This window comes from Sus scrofa, chromosome 8 (genome assembly GCF_054392235.1).
Source record: "Sus scrofa isolate SSC_HxYL_T2T_F1_AM1 chromosome 8, Sscrofa_HxYL_maternal_Yorkshire_Landrace_v2.0, whole genome shotgun sequence".
NCBI lineage: Eukaryota > Metazoa > Chordata > Mammalia > Artiodactyla > Suidae > Sus > Sus scrofa.
The window spans coordinates 67,071,100-67,087,631 of record NC_139390.1 but is presented as its reverse complement, the minus strand read 5'-3'; the positions used below and the strand labels follow the sequence as shown (position 1 = coordinate 67,087,631).

At 33.6% G+C, this 16,532-nt stretch overlaps 1 protein-coding gene across 50 annotated transcripts in view; it reads right to left on the bottom strand.

Moving 5' to 3' along the window:
- The window catches only part of ADGRL3 (adhesion G protein-coupled receptor L3), an 812,688-nt gene that overhangs the window by 9,195 nt on the left and 786,961 nt on the right, over positions 1–16,532 (bottom strand). For 21 of the 50 annotated variants that reach the window (XM_084972348.1, XM_084972373.1, XM_084972381.1 and 18 more), the window contains 2 exons: positions 5,104–5,232; positions 302–319 (listed from right to left, as the gene is read on the bottom strand). The exons of 15 other annotated variants lie outside the window; for them this stretch is intronic. In XM_084972348.1, the coding sequence (XP_084828474.1) occupies positions 302–319; positions 5,104–5,232 (147 nt within the window). Of the gene's footprint in view, positions 1–267; positions 320–5,103; positions 5,233–16,532 lie in introns of all 50 variants that reach the window. 14 more of the 50 variants (XM_084972390.1, XM_084972391.1, XM_084972395.1 and 11 more) reach the window with 3 other exon arrangements.

The following is a 16,532-nucleotide window of genomic DNA, read 5'->3' as shown; positions in this document are numbered from 1 at the left end:
ATGAAAATTAAAAGTTTATGAATTACTTAGCAAAAATAAATGCTTAATTTAAAAACAATTTAACTCACACAAACGTTACATGAGACTTAACAACTATGTTATGTGACACAGTAAAAGAATCAGACAACAAAAGCGTCTAATCTCTATTAACATATATTTAGATAAGTCAATTCATTGGTTCTTTAGTTTTTAAATTGTGAGATGAACTGTTTTTAATAACTACATCTTCTATATGTGATGCAATAAAAGTGAACTAAAAAAAATTACATTTGATATGCAATGTTTAGCTTTACTCCCATACTTGTCTCTCTGTACGGCTCTAAACGACAGCATGAAGAAAAGGAAAGAAAAAACAACAAGTAAGCTTACAGCGACAGTAGAAGAAACATGAGTAAAAAGCAAATTGATGATATGCAGAAAAAAGAGTCAAAGGAAATAATTCCCCTGCCCCGAAATTCATGAGTCTGTGTTACATGGTTGATCATAATTAAAAATACTGAAATGTTAGTCAGAAAATAAGAAACCCCCTTAAGACATGCTAATAAAATGAGTCTTTAATAAGTGTTTCTTCAGTTTGTAAATTTCAAACAAATACACATTTGTTTTAAAGTTAAAATTATCACACCAACCAGAAAGAGTAAAATCCTGAGGGCAAGCTATTACCACTCCCACAACTATATTTCAATATTATAGATATGTGTGCTTGCGGATGTGGTAGGACACACTTGCTTCTAAGGAACGTCATTTAATTTTAACATTTTTTCAGTAAGATTATAAATACAATCTTTATATACAGAGAAAAAATATATTTTGAAGTTTTCACAATTGTGTTTTTTTCTCTTATGCGTCTTCTGTGCTCAGGTACAAAGGTTATTTTCCTCCCTCTGAATTTATAACAAATGTGCTTCTCATCATTTGTAAATAATACTGATCGATACTGTCATTTTGGGAGCTCATATTCAAAAGTTGTATAACCATGGAAAAAGAAAAAAGTTAAATCCATTTATTATTCTGTATCAAGAAAATGAAAGGGTGGAAAAATACCACCAAAATCAATATCAGGTTTTTTCTGGATCGTTACACAATCATATGCAAACAAACATTTTAAAAGTTGACCCTTTAAAAACAATCCTAGCAAATTAAAAAAAAAAAAAACAACAACAAAAAATCCTTCTTGTTTTAATCAGATCAAAAAGACCTGCTGTTGCTGATTTTGTTTACAGGAAGGTTAAATCATTACAAAATAAAACCCAGCAAAATCACTGGGCTAGATCATTTCAAGAGATTCCAAGTTGTTATAATTTGACCACTGCTTTAGAGATTTGTACTTTAAAAGTCGATTTGCTTCTCAATAAAAGGCCAACAATATTTCAAAATGCAGAGACAATTTCTTTTAAAAGTTTAAAAATAGGTTTAGAAAAAGAATTTGAAATAAAAATCCAAACTAGGATAGCAACAGATGGAAATGGTCTACAGGCTGGTTATGGCTCCTTCTGTAAAAAAATGATAACATTTTCGAACTGGAGAGCACATGAGCAATAACCAAAGTTCAACTCCTGCTTTTCAAGATGAGGAAACTGCAGGCAAGAGAGACTCAGCCTTATCTGACACCACTCTGCGAACAGGGGCAGGTCTGGGACCAAGAAGGGAACTCTCGATTTTCTCTGTGGACCTATCCATCACCTTCTCCTCACATCTGCCTTAGGCTTCAAAAGCCATACCAGAATATTTATCCATTCGCTTTATAACATAACCCTGTATTCTTGACAACTGTAATGTATTCATCACTATATTCTACCCTAAAGATACATGTCTTTCCTTAGTTTTAGAATTGAATTAAATTACTTTAAAATGTAAATTAATTTGCAAAAGCATGACTTCTCTACATTATGTTTTGTTGACAGTTTAATCTATAATGAGATTTATCCTACAAAAATTGCATTCAACACTGACAAGAAGATAACAGTCCAGAAATACTATACATGAGGTTTAAAATACTTCCACAGATAGAATACGAATGCAATATAACAACGGTATATTATTCATCTTTATTCCTAACTCTATATGCATCAGTAACGCTGTAAATATATCTTTACATATTTTAAATAAAGGCATCACACACAAAAATGGAGACTTTAAATCTGAATGTTTCTTTGCTTGGATGGCATTGGTAACAACAGAATTAAAGGACCAAGAGAACAGAACCAAGTGGTAATTCAACATAAACCACTCCAGTACATACCCAGCCACCTATATTTCATGTAAGATTTCACCTTGCCAGTAAGAATATATGTGCATTCATCTGAAAGCATAAGATTAGTAGCAATATGACAATCACCAAGTTTTATTTTTGGTCAGTGGTAAGAAAGTTATTTTAAGCACTACCAGAGTTTCTTAACATCTCAAAAATTATTAAAACATAAAACAGTTGAACAACTCCATTTCTGACTCTGAAAACCAATAATAAAATTATTTACTTTTGTTTTTAAGAAAAGTAAGTAGAATTTATTTAATTTACTGTCATAAACAACAAATACATTCAGACAAATCCTTTGTGTAGTTAATGATAAACCTCAATAGCAATACTCAGTAATAGGCTCCCCAGGAAGAAAATTTTGAATCTACATGGTAATATTTTAAAATTTTTGTGAGAATTTCACTTTGATAGTATTTATAATAGTGTTCCATCCTTAGAAAAATCTCCCAATTTAGGATACCAGTAATAAAATTAGAAGGCAGATACTGAATTAGAGAAAACTATAGGTTAATAATTGTTAGTTTTTCATTATATGAGACATTAGAAATTATATCTGAATAATCACAAAAGCTAAACAAAATGTGACCTAAATTTATTCCTTATTTTAAAACAATTTCTAACAATTCTTTGTGTAAGATGAATAATGGAGAACAGATTTAATTTGCAGATGTGGTATACATCTTCATTTAACCACATTCAAGACTTATTCATATATCAGCACACTTTAAAATGTTTCTAATGACAAAATTATCTGTCACTTAGCCTAGTGAAAATAAAGAAAAAAACCCAAACAAGCCTCTATCAGGTCTACAAAATTGGTCTGCCAAACCACACTTAGTGCATTATGCACCTCAGTGCACTGAGGGCTACAGTGAAATAGGGACATAGACAAGTGCTAGACAATGTAATGGGGCAGGGATAACCATGAAGAATCTCTCTCTCCTCCTGATAGCACTGAGGGTGTTTTACTAGGGCAATGGAGGACTACGAGAAGCCAGATCAACCGCCTTCAAGTATTTAACGGACTGCCAGAGAGAGCAGAAAAATGCTTTCCTCATCTCTGTTCTAGAAGGCAAACCTAAGCACCATGGCCAGAGGCAAATTTCAGCTTGGCAGAAAGAAAAAAATAATGGACAAATGGAACATTTCAACAATGGAATATATGAAATCCTGAGGTAGGAAGTGCCTCATTAGAGGAAATACTTAAGCAGCGGCTGACAGAATGTCAGCAACACGGCAAAGTGGATTCTGTGAGTTCTATCCCTTCTTTCAGTTCTAATCTATGATTCTAAAGTACAGGTCTTAAGAAATCCAACAAAATCAACAGTTTGCTTAATTATTTAATCCTGTCGACAACTTGACCATATTCCTGAGGTCACTTCTGCATTACTGACTTTGATATTTTTGAAATAATTTTTTCATATCTAGCAAGGTGTCACCTGAGAAACTCAGATGGTTTAGACACCCGTTAGCCATGTTGCAACAATCACACTTTCCTGGAATAAGCATTCATACCATGCTTTTCACACTTATGCTACTAATATTTTACCTCTACCTGAGAAGGAACACACACACACACACACACACACACACACACACATTCCCAAAGAGGATGATAGAAATTTTATTCAAAATTTCCTGGGAAAGTTAAAATATTGCTAATCTATCATATCCAACTTGAAGGAACCTCTGAAGTCTCTTTGTTACAGTGAATTTTCTCTCAAATATAATTTTAAATAGGTGGATCACTGACTAAAATTGTTCTTCTATGAAACTTTTACTTGAATAATTTTTTCATGTGGTCACTTTACTTATGATATATACATATATATTTAAATTCCTTGTGCCCCTAATATATGCTTACCTTAGAAAAGGTAAAGCCATATCCACATGCAAAGTGGTTTTAAAGAGATTCGTGCTTATTTGTTTGAGATACAATTAAAATTTTAAATCATTTGACACTGGAGCATATACCGAGGAACCATATTTAAAACCCTTGTTTTGGAGCTCCTGTCATGGCGCAGCAGAACCGAATCCAACTAGGAACCAGGAGGTTGCAGGTTTGATTCCTGGCCTCACTCAGTGGGTTAAGGATCCGTTGTTGCTATGAGCTGTGGTATAGGTCTGATTAGATCCCTAGCCTGGGAACCCCATATGCCACAGGTGTGGCCTTAAAAAAGGCCAAAAACAAGAACAACAACAAAAAAAATCGTTCTTAACGTGCAGCCACCATAGCAGAAAAAACATTTCATGACCTTCCTGAGCCAGTTTATACAGGTGCTACCAACCTAAGGTAGGAACCTGATCAGCTACCATTTCATTCACCATTCTTTCCTCCACAGCTCATTCCAATGTAATTTTCCATGGAGTTGATTAAAGTGTTTTCATCCACAATGATGCTTTATGCCTAGAGTGTGCTTCATGGTATCACAGGGTAAGATTATTTTCTTGCTCTTATAACATTAAGATTATTGAATCAGGTCTTCCTCTCTTACTTACCTTAGGCCAATAGCTCATTTCTCAAAATGCACACATAGGTATTTCATACAGAAATCAATCAACAACAGGGAAAGTACTGACAAACCACAATACATTTTATAACGTTACAGAGAAACAAACACATATTGATGAATCAAGCATTTGTTTATCAGAAGGAAGGAATCCTTTTCTTACTAAGGAAAACCTACGGAAAATGGAAAATAAAAGCACCAAGAGTAGTGGAGGGTGAGAAGAGTCTGTGTGTCTGCTTCCAAAAGAAAGAAGAGGCAGGAGGAAGGAAAGAAAAATAAAATGTGGCCATAAAATGGGACCCTCACTTGAAAAAATTAAGATAAATTCCAGCACACCTTGTGCGTTGTACATGCTGACAGAAGGGTTGTTACAGACCGCCGGTTCCCCAAGCAATGTATTATAGGGATTGTTAGTACCATGCGGACGAAGCAGAGCATTGCTTATGAGATGATTAGCCATGGCTCCTGGAGCAGCCCCATAGAAAGACAGAGAAAAAAAAAAGGTCAATCAGGCAAATGTGTTTGAAAAAAAGAAAGGAAACATTTAGAATGACAACAGTTGATATAGTCCTGATTACAGGCAGGCAACTAGTTAGACTCAAAAAATATATGCCACTACAGCACACGTGTTCCAACAATGCACATATCCGAGTCCATGGGAAAGAAAGAAAATGATTTACAGTGCTGATTAAGCCACATTTAGGGTGTTCTCTTTCCCAGAGTGTAAGCAAGAATATATTCCCATGCTTGCTAAAAATGAAAATTTTAAAAAAGCAAAATTACAGTCTTCCATACAAACAAAACACAAAACACAGAACAGGAGCTGAAAAAAAAAAAAAAGTTTAAACACAAAAAGAAAAGGTAAAACTAAACAAAACACTCCCTCAATCAGAAATAATTGAGTTGTTTTCAATGAAAATAATAAAAGGCAACATTTATGATAAAACACTCATTTGGAGAGCAGTTGTTGACACAACAGAAGATTTTGACATTTCTTAAAATTTTATGAAGAATTGTTTAAATTGAAATAAAATAAAATACAATCACTCTTATTAGTACACCATAATAAGTATACTAATTAGGTGAACTTATAAATCTGATAAAATGATCATAAGGATACTATTTTTAAAACATTTTAAATAAAAGTACTAACTTCATGGTATCAAGCAATATATATAATTCCATTTTCCATTTTCCAACTGGTTGTTTGGACTTTGGCATAGCAAAATAACAAAGTTGAACTCTTTCATCTCTTTATGGACAGATGTACCTAGGTTCTAACACACTCTCAGTGTGCATTATTACAACCTTCCACCCTGCATAGCCATTTAACCAAAAAAGCAAAAAAGTTTAGAAAAACCCATTTCATTAAATATAATTTGGTCATGTATGGAAATGATAGGCAGAATATATATTTATGTTAGATAATAAAGAATGGAAAAATGACTGAGGAAAGGAAAATACAAATTGTATAGGGACAACTTGAAAACACAGGTATATGTTAATTTAAATGTATATATATATTAAAAATGAAAATATACCCTATGGAACAGGAGAAAATATTTGCAAACAAATTTATAAATATTTGCAATCCAACAAAGAACTAGTATTGGGGATATCTGGGGTTTTAGAGAACTCTCAAAAGTCATCAGTAAAAAATAAACAATCAACAAGGAAACAAAACAAAAAGCATTTCAGTTATAAAATGGGCCAAAGGTGTGAACAGACATTTCACGGAAGAGGAGATACAGGTGGCAAACAAGCTCACAAAAGGAACTGCTATTAGTCATTGGGGAAATACAGATGAAAACATAATGTGACATCACTATATGCTTAAAATAAAAACGGTGATGACCTCAAATGCTGGCATGGGTGAAGAGAAACTGGATCACTCATACTTTGTTGGTGGGAATGTAGTACATATAGCTACTCTGAAAAATAGTCTGGCACTTTCTTATAAAACTAGATGTGCCATCACCATACTACCCAGCAATTGCCTTCTTGGACAATTATCACAGAGAACTGGAAATTTAGGCTCACACAAAAACCTACAGATGAATGTTCATGGCATCTCTATTTGTAATGGCCCATAACGAGAAAGAGATCAGATGTCCTTTGACTGGTGAAAAGCTAAACAACCTATGGCACAAACCATATCATGGAATATGACTCAGCAATAAGAAGGAACAACCAACAGTACACATGATGATCTGGAGGAATTTCTAGACAATTATATGGGGTAAAAGCGCCTCTTCAAAGGTTACATAATGAATGATTCATACATATATCATATTATTGAAATGACAAAATTACAGAAATGGAGAACAGTTTGGTGGTTGCCAGGGTTTAAAAATGCAAAGGGGAGGGAAGTGTGTCTGGTCATAAAACAGCAACAAGAGCATTCCTTGTGGTGATGGAACTACTCTGTATCCTGATTATGACAGCATGTAACAGAAACCTACTCTTGCGATAGAACTGCAGTGATTTAACACACGCACACGCACACACACAAAAATATAAACACAAATACAATTAAATACAAGCGAAACTGAAGAAATCGAAACCAAATTGGTGGATTGTAGCAATATCAATATCCTAATTGTGACACTGTATTTTACAAGATATTACGGTGGGGAACTGGGTAAAAGGTACATGATCTCTGTATTATTTTGTAAAATTGCAAGTGAACCTACAATTGCCTCAAAATAAAAAGTATTCTATACTGAACGAATAAAAAACATTTAGTCATTCATAGAAATGTTGAAAAAATGAAGAGATAACTTTTTCTTATCATACCTCTGATATACAGCAAATTATCAGTCAAATAAATATTTTAAGCCTCAAAACTGAGAAAGTGAACTCTAGATTTAAAGGCCAACACAGTTTGTCAGATCTCCAAAGCTGCTAAGTTTCAGTTCTATCAGGATATAAGCCATATGTTTGTATCCTATACATCCTATGCAAAGAATTAGCATATAAGTTGCTCTGAATTTTTCACTTACTATGTCCTTGATGAACATTTGCTGAAATTGTAAAACACATACATTTAAATGTCTTTTCACTGTGAGATAACAGATCTTCACTTTAATGGGTATATCAGGATATTATTTCCCATTGATGAATTAAATATATAATATTTAGTAAGAAAAGCTAAAAGGAGTTGGCTATAGTGCCTTTCAAATAAGAAATAGAACACTCTAAATGTCAAACACAGATACTGTTGATGTCATACAAATGTAAGATTAATTGTTTGAGACAGAATTTGGTCTGCCCAAGATTTTCAAAAAGCAAACTACTTGGAAATTATACCTGCTTACTTAATATTTGTTATTGTAGACTTTTTTTCAAGTAGAAAAGGAAAGTAAGTCTTCTGATACAAGTAATGGCTTTCTTAAGTTGCTCTAAATAAGCTTTTAAATTAAAAAAAGAAAGGTGAAAGCAACTTAAAATTAACAAGGGTATAAGCCTTAAAAGCATCAAATTGCTCCAATGCTTTATACTTCCTCGCAGACCAAATGAGGGTAAAATCTAGTGGCTGGGACTTACATGTGCCGCTCTACACATTTCCCTTCATTCCTACACGTTATTTATAATTTCAATTAATTGGAAAACAAACAGTAGCCTGGGAGGATGGCTCACCTTTTTTTTTTTTTTTAACTTGCTTCTTATAAAGCTTATAAAAAAAATATTCCTTTGGGTTCTGTTCCTATGCTGATGTAAAACAAGATGATCTGCTAAAAAGTTCTCATGGAAAGAACAAAGAAAACTGTAACTGCTCATGGTGATAAAGGGGAAGGAACTCACCTTGAGGATTATTTCACAATACACGCAAGTATCGAATTAGTTATACCCTAGAAACTAATAATATTATGTGACAATTTACCTCAATTTAAAAAATAATAAAAGGTAAAATGATTTAAGTGAAAAAGAAGACTTCTGCTTTAGGATAAGGAAACAATTGAGTTTAGAAGAATCAAGCGTAAGCAAGAAGCAGGCGACTCAAGCAAGATTTTGATTTCTGTTTAGCATTCAGTTTACATAAACGCTTATAGTTTAAGAACAAAGAAGTTTAATTAGGAATTCTCAGTAGTTAACAAATCTGACTAGCATTCATGAGGACAAAGGTTCGATCCCTGGCCTTGCTCAATGGGTTAAGGATCCACCATTGCTGTGAGCTGTGGTGTAGGTCACAGACATGGCTCAGATCCTGCGTTGCTGTGGCTGTGGTGTAGGCTGCCGACTACAGGTCCGGTTCTACTCCTAGCCTGGGAACCTCCATATGCCATGGGTGCAGCCCAAAAAAGCTTCCATAGTGGAATCCTAAAGAAACTATCAAAATCTGTAGAAATAATCCATCTGACTACATACTTCCTAGCCTAAAGTTCCTTTTCAGTTTTTCTTAATGTTTTTCTGATTTTTGAATGTGCTTTAAATTTAAAGCACTTGTACCAGTGAAACTTACACATGCAGGAAGACTGAATTTTAAAGTTCACTTATTTACCATCAATTCCTGCTAAGCTAGAAAGGTCAGCAACACGTGCAGAAACGGACTGGTGTGCAGTTGTATTATGACACAGCATTGATGGAATGAAACAATACTCAGTCTCAGCCGCATGGCTTTGGTAGGTTGCTTCCTCAAATCCAGGTGCAATCCAGAATCAGTTACTGACCTACAGCCCCAGTGAGTGACATGATTAGTGATTCACCTGCTGTTAAATCTAGACCCACACAAACACTTAAGAAAGTTAAAACTTAATAATAAAACCTGTTTCCTCTTTATCCTTGATATTAAGGATGTTTTTCCCAAGAGAAAAAGAATCACTATTGAAGTGGCTTTTTCACTATCATTTTTATACCTCATGCACCATGTGAAACAAATGTAATTAGTGTCACCGACTAATTACATTTAGTTCTAAAAGTGGCAAGGACTTTAGTTCTAAAAGTGGCAAGTTGTAAAACAAGCAAGGACTTAGTACCAGGAACTGCAGAGTAGACTGTGGAGTTTGGTGAGTAATGTTTTGCAAAGAATATAAGGTTATGGACAATATGAGTTTGCTAGTTTGAAAAGAAGAGGGAGATGTCTGAATAACTGAAAAATCATCCCTCATTTGATTCACCCAATGTAAGAACTTAATACTATTTCATGGACACTCAAAGCTTGCAGTGACCTCAGAGACCACTTTTCCTGTTACCATCCCAAACACGTGCAATTTTCCCCAAAGCTGCTACCTCCAGCACCCGCTCACACTTAAGGGAGCACTGAGAGGGCTAAACAAACAACAAAAAAACCCAAAACCAAACCAAACAAAAAACAGCTTGTTGTCAATGCCTAGATTCTGTCTAGAAACCTGCTCAGACCCTGTCTTCCTTCATCTTTTATGTACACAGTTTTGCCTCTTCTCTGAAGCTGCACTGCCTTTCACTTGTCTTTGCTGAAGTCTCTTGTTTGTTTCTCCAGTTCACTCAGCCTTTGAATGCTGATACGATTTTCCAAGGTTCTGTCCATCCTGTCTCTTCCTCTTCCCTCAGACTAGCTTCTGATTTGTAAACTTCCCTTCTAATAGCTGTGAAATTGCCGAAGACTTCCAAGACCATCAGTGTTTACAGACCATCTGTCACTGTTTTTTCAGCTGAAAAGTTAAGCTTAGTGGTTAGTCAGTTTGAAGACACAAATAAGATGATGGTGGGGTGCTGGTGAGGAAGAGTTACAACACTATGTATGTGAAAAGCATGTTTATGTGCTCATTTCCTGGAATACAAAGCCCAGGAAGACAAAGAGTACATAGGGCTTTTTTCACCTCTCCATATCATGCCTAGAATGTTTCTTAGAGCTCAGTAAACATATGCCTAATTAATGAAAAAATCTATGTGACATGTATGGTATCTTGAAAATATGAAAACGAAAACAAAGTCATTTTATCAATTATAAGTCGTTCTATAATTTGAGTACATTTTTTAAAGTTCTCATTCCTAATGTGATGTATTGCCTTCCAATACCATGGACCATAATACTGAGACATTTGAAGCAAAGATAACCACTCATAATTATTTGGAAACACAAAATTCTACCCGAATACTTACTGCAGATAACGATTAGAGGGGGAAATTAAAAAAATGGAACAGACTGTCATGACTCAAAAAGCTCAAAGTGGCTATGTAAAAATAGCTGTTCTTTAATTCTCTGACTCACTAAATCCTAACCACAGTCATACCTTATTGGCTATCAGTAACAAGGGTTAGCTCTGTAATAGAACCATGGAAAAGGAATTAACATTGAATTTCAACATATGTGAATCATTAACAAGGCTGTCAACAGAGGACCAAGCACTAAACCTTTATTTCTGGTGAAAGCGTGATGGAAAGCAAAGAGATTTTCATATTCCACACTGGAAAACTTAGGAAAGTTTTTCTGACAATTTTCTGTAAGTCAAACCCTAAGCTACTGAAAAAGACTAAATACAAAATCATAAACAGTCATTTTAAGAAGAGGTTTTTTTTTTTTTTTCTTTTTTTACTTTATACCCAGTTTGAGGGTGATACAAAGGTTTTTGAATGAATAAAATCTGAATGGAATAATGAGTACTCTCTTATCAAATGAGTAGTTTTTACCTCAAAACTGTTACATTTCTTTCCTTATGAAATTAAAATAGGTGTTTGGAAATTGGGAGGCCCTGTTCAGCATGATTCATATAACAGAGGACTGAAAAATCTAAGGCAGCTCCAAATGCTCTGAAATTGTGAAGCAAAGAACAGATCTGAAACAAGATGACAGGTGGATCTCACTGGACTCTCTGTGATATCATTTGGACACATAATTCAAACAACTTTTCTTCTTGACAGTAGGCTAACAAATGTATACTGAAAAGCTCTTAAAATAACTTGAATTGTTACTCTGCTCTGCTTTCACTTCATTTTTTTTTAATGTACTTGGGTTTTTATTTGATCATAACTTTGAATGGGCAAAGTTTATAACTTAAGACTTTGGCAATGTAATGAACCAACTGAGTACAGCCATTCTTTAACAGTCACATACGAATATGCCTCAATTTTCAACTTCTTATGTATAAACACATAGGATGGTTACGGTTCTGTTCATTTTACTTCAATAAAATAGTTTTAGCTGCATGATTCTTTCTTCCTTAATATACCTCCTCTCCTCCTCCTCCATTCGACTCCCTCGTAGTTCTCTTCCCCCTGGTTTGACGTATTTTTTCTTTGATGAAGTCATTTCCATTATATATCTTGTCTTATGCGTACAAGTCAGAGTTATACACAAAGCAGGGTTACTGAGTGACACCTTTGTGCTTTTGTCTTCAGACATTAATTTTGGCTGTCCCCAAACAGATTTCATCTGTACAAGTAAAAACAGCTTCACTAATGATGGTATTTTCTATAGAATTTTAATACCAACTTCAGTGTAAGGCAAGGAATCCTTCATCAGGAGAGGGTGTCTATGAAGCTGTGACACCCTTACAATTGTATGTGAAATTTTGTGAAAACTTGTATGTGTCTGAAAGTATGTGAAAAATTGTATGTGCCTATTCGTGTGCTCACAACTGTGTACATGCATGCCTGAACTTCTTTCTGGTGAAATGGTCCCATGGTTTTTACTTTCTTTTCAAATATTTAAGAAAAGTGGTATAAAAGAAAAAAGATATGTCTCATTCTTTAGCGAGTAACCTATAATATAAACAAGAAAACTGGAAAAAATAAATCAGAAGTACTCAAAATATATCTTATGTATATAAGTATCACCTAGTCAGTTGCAATGTAACATAATGGAGAAAGGTTATAACTCAGAATTTACAATGGGATAAGATTTTAACATTGTCTACTGTCCCATCATCACAATACATAGAGAAACACAGGTTCAGAGACATTCATAGTTTATTCAAGGTCACACATGACTCTGGTAGTTTTACTTAAAACATTATTTAAATCAGTTTTCAAACATTTTTGAAGTATCCTCTCCCCAAAATATGTTTCAACAAAATTTTATTCAGAACCTTATTGGGGTGCATTACTTTTTTCTCATATGCTTTTCTGTAATGTTCAATTATTTTATTTTTGTATTCATGTAGTTATACATAACATAAACAAAAACAAAAATAAATAGAAGAGACTTCCAGAACTATAAAGAACTGACTCAACTGGCATTTTCTATTTTAAATATCTTGTTTCCTCTTTTTTCCTTTTCTGTGTAAGAAAACAATATCAGCACGCACATGCTATCTATAGAAAGATAGTGTAAGCAATGATTAGTTCAGTTTTAAAATAGGATATCCATATTAATCAAGAACAGGTTGTTTATAACAATAAACAAAACTAAAAAAAATCTGCATGCTATCCTTAAAAGTTATATAAGTTTTAAAGCCATGGAAACCATAAGTTTATATTTTTTCCTGTTTTTATTCAATTAATGAGATTACAAAGTGTCAAAGAAGAAATGTTTTTACTGAAAGCCAAGAGCTCTTTCAACATTTTTTTCTAAAGTCATAAATCGAAGAGCTGACATCTTGATTTATCACACTGTGCACTTTTAACAGCCAACAAGTTTGCTATTAAATTTTAATCAACCTGCCTATTAAATTTCTTTCAAATGGTTCTGAGATACTTCAGCCTCTTTTAATAGCTAATTCATTCACTGGGAATCTATTAATACAGATGTCAATGACATGTTTTCTCCAGAGTACAGATTGGGTTATTGTTAGTTCAATATAAAATGAAATATTCTGAATGTAGAGGTATTGCTTCTATTTTAATATGTAAATTCAGAACTTTAGAGCTGGGAACCCTAGAAATTACCTATTCTCCTCTCCCTTATTTTGCACTAATTGGCTTTATACATGTTTTCTTGTCCAGATACATGAGTATTTCTACAATAAATACTTAGAAATCATATGCTGGGTCATATGCTGTCCACGTTTTCGATTTACAACATGTTGCCAAAGTGCTGTCAAATGTGTATGTATCAATTCACACTCCACAAGTAGTGTGTATTTCTTAAGTTCTTGCTAGGATTTCCTATTGTCAGACTGGCATCTTGCCAATTTCATAGAGGATGAAATATCTCAACTTACTGTCATACTTTGTATTTTCCTGGTTACCAGGGTGATGAAGTAATTTTTATATGTTTATTGGTTGTAAGGGCTTCTTTTTCTGTGAATTGCCTGTTCTTAACTTTTGCCCACATACATATTAGGTTGTTGCATTTTATTTATTGATTTATAGACGTTCTTTATAAAGTATAGGTACTAACATTTTGTTCATTATATGTGTTGTTTACACCTTCTTCCAGTAGTTTGCCTGTTTTGAGTACTACTATTTAAGTTTTGAGATAAGAACCTTATATTGTTCTTATAGTTTATGATCTTTGTTATTTGGTTTTTAAGATATTGGAGTTCCTGTCGTGGGCAGTGGAAAAAATCTGACTAGGAACCATGAGCTTGTGGGTTTGATCCCTGGCCTCACTCAGCGGGTTTAGGATCTGGGATTTTTGTGATCTGTGGTATAGGTTGCAGACGCTGCTGGGATCTGGCATTGTTGTGTCATAAGTCGTCAGCTGTAGCTCTGATTAGACCCCTAGCCTGGGAACTAGCCAGGTGCAGCCCTAAAGAGCAAAAATAAATAAATAAATAAATAAATAAATAAATAAATGTAAAATTAAAAAAAATAAATCTAAGATATATTTTCTTCTGAGAGCTTTAAAGTATTATTTTATGTATGTACTTTTTTTTTTTTTGCCATAAATGCAACACAACCCCATTGTGTTACAAATAAAGAAACTGATGGCATTAGAGACTTGTCTTTTGATATATAATTAGCAGCAAGCAAAGTTTCTCCGAGAGCTTATGTTAACTGCTCAAGCCAATACTGGCAGGATTGGAAAACAAAATTCTTTATAAATCTTTGCTTTCCAGTTGGGGAAGTGGTCAGTCTGCAGTAGAAATGATGAATCTATACTGCTCAGTCATTCATCTCTAAAGCATCTTTTGTGGTTAAAGACATGTTTCTGGGTGCTTTTAACTTGTATATTTTGGATACATTGACAGAGTACTCAAAACAAAGAAGGCTGAGCCTAAGGATCATTTGGCCAAGTGTGCTTAGCCACAGGTAAAATGGCAGAAAATCACGGCCTATTTTAGTAAGAATGTAGTATGTAGTATGTGGTATGTAGTCATTCCCATGGCTACATTTATTTTAATCATATCTGCTTGTGCATTTTTACTGAAAAAAAAAAAACCTCACAACTAAGGAAAGTATAATAATTATTTAACAATACACAATACTTTATCAATTTTTAAAAAATATGACTTTTCATGAAATTTTCTGCCCTGTATTGGCAAATTTTCTTATATTTTGCAAATTATACGAACTTGCCTACAGAAAGTCTATCATGGCTAAAACTTGGATTTTAAATTTGGAATCTTATTTGATAAAATATGTCTGAGAAAACTAGACATGAATTAAAACAAGGTATCTATGAATAGATTCTAAAAAGATTACGTTCAGAGGAGGCTTATTTTGTCGTATAATCATAATCAGCTCTGTTCTGTTTAGACTGAGGCTGTTTTAGGAAACATATTGTTTCTATTACTCTACATCAAGACTAATTCTCTTCCTTTAGTTTGTACATCTCAAATCTTTCTGAATTCTCTAGTGATTTTCTGGGGTTGTAAATTACTATTTATGAATTTGAGGGGTAACTTGTCTTAGTTTTAAAGCACCCCCATTCCTTATAATAAAAATCATAAGAAAAGCCTATCATGAAGATCATAGGAGAGCATATCACAAAAACATTTATTTCTAAATGGCATATGGTACATGAGGTTGAACTCTATAAGCCTTAGTATGCCATAAACAGGGGCCATATGACTCGATTATTACTCATGACAATTTAAGTATCTTTTTTCTAATAAGACCTTTTTAGACCTTATCCCATTTCCACATTTTAACTTTTCATGTAAATGAATGAATGTTTATTCACTTTCAAAATAGCAGATATAGGTTAATATCATCTATTCTTAGAAAAAATATTCTGAACAAGTGATGACTCAGTTAACTTTGAACATTTTATACTACATTTATATCATCATCTTGATGCTTATAAGGCAGTAGGAACATTTTTCTAGATGAGAAGAACAGTCCAATGTTGTTTGTTTTTTTCAAATTTGAATTTAAGATACTTCACTGTTTTTCTTTTTTTTTATTTTTTATTTATTTTTTTATTTTCCCACTGTACAGCAAGGGGGTCAGGTTATCCTTACATGTATACATTACAATTACAGTTTTTCCCCCACCCTTTCTTCTGTTGCAACATGAGTATCTAGACATAGTTCTCAATGCTATTCAGCAGGATCACTGTTTTTCTTGAAACTGGAATCGGTATATAAAAGTAATGAGAAGTTTAATTTATAACATTATCACTACTTACTCAAAGTCAACCCAAATAGATTTTCTATTTGTTCTAAGCATTAACTTCTTTAAAAATACTTTTATTAAAGAATAGTTGATGTACAATGTTTTATCAAATTCTGCTATACAGTAAAGTGACCCAGTCATTCATATGTGTGTGTGTGTGTGTGTGTGTGTGTGTGTGTATACTTCCTTGTTCTAAGTATTATTATATTGTCCTGACAGAGCATGCAGTATTAAGGAATATCAAATTCAGGAGTACAAAGATTTGGATAAGTAATATCATTGGTCCTATTACTAAATTTTTATAGGCAGAAGCTATTTACCAGATTTTTTAACACAATAATTGC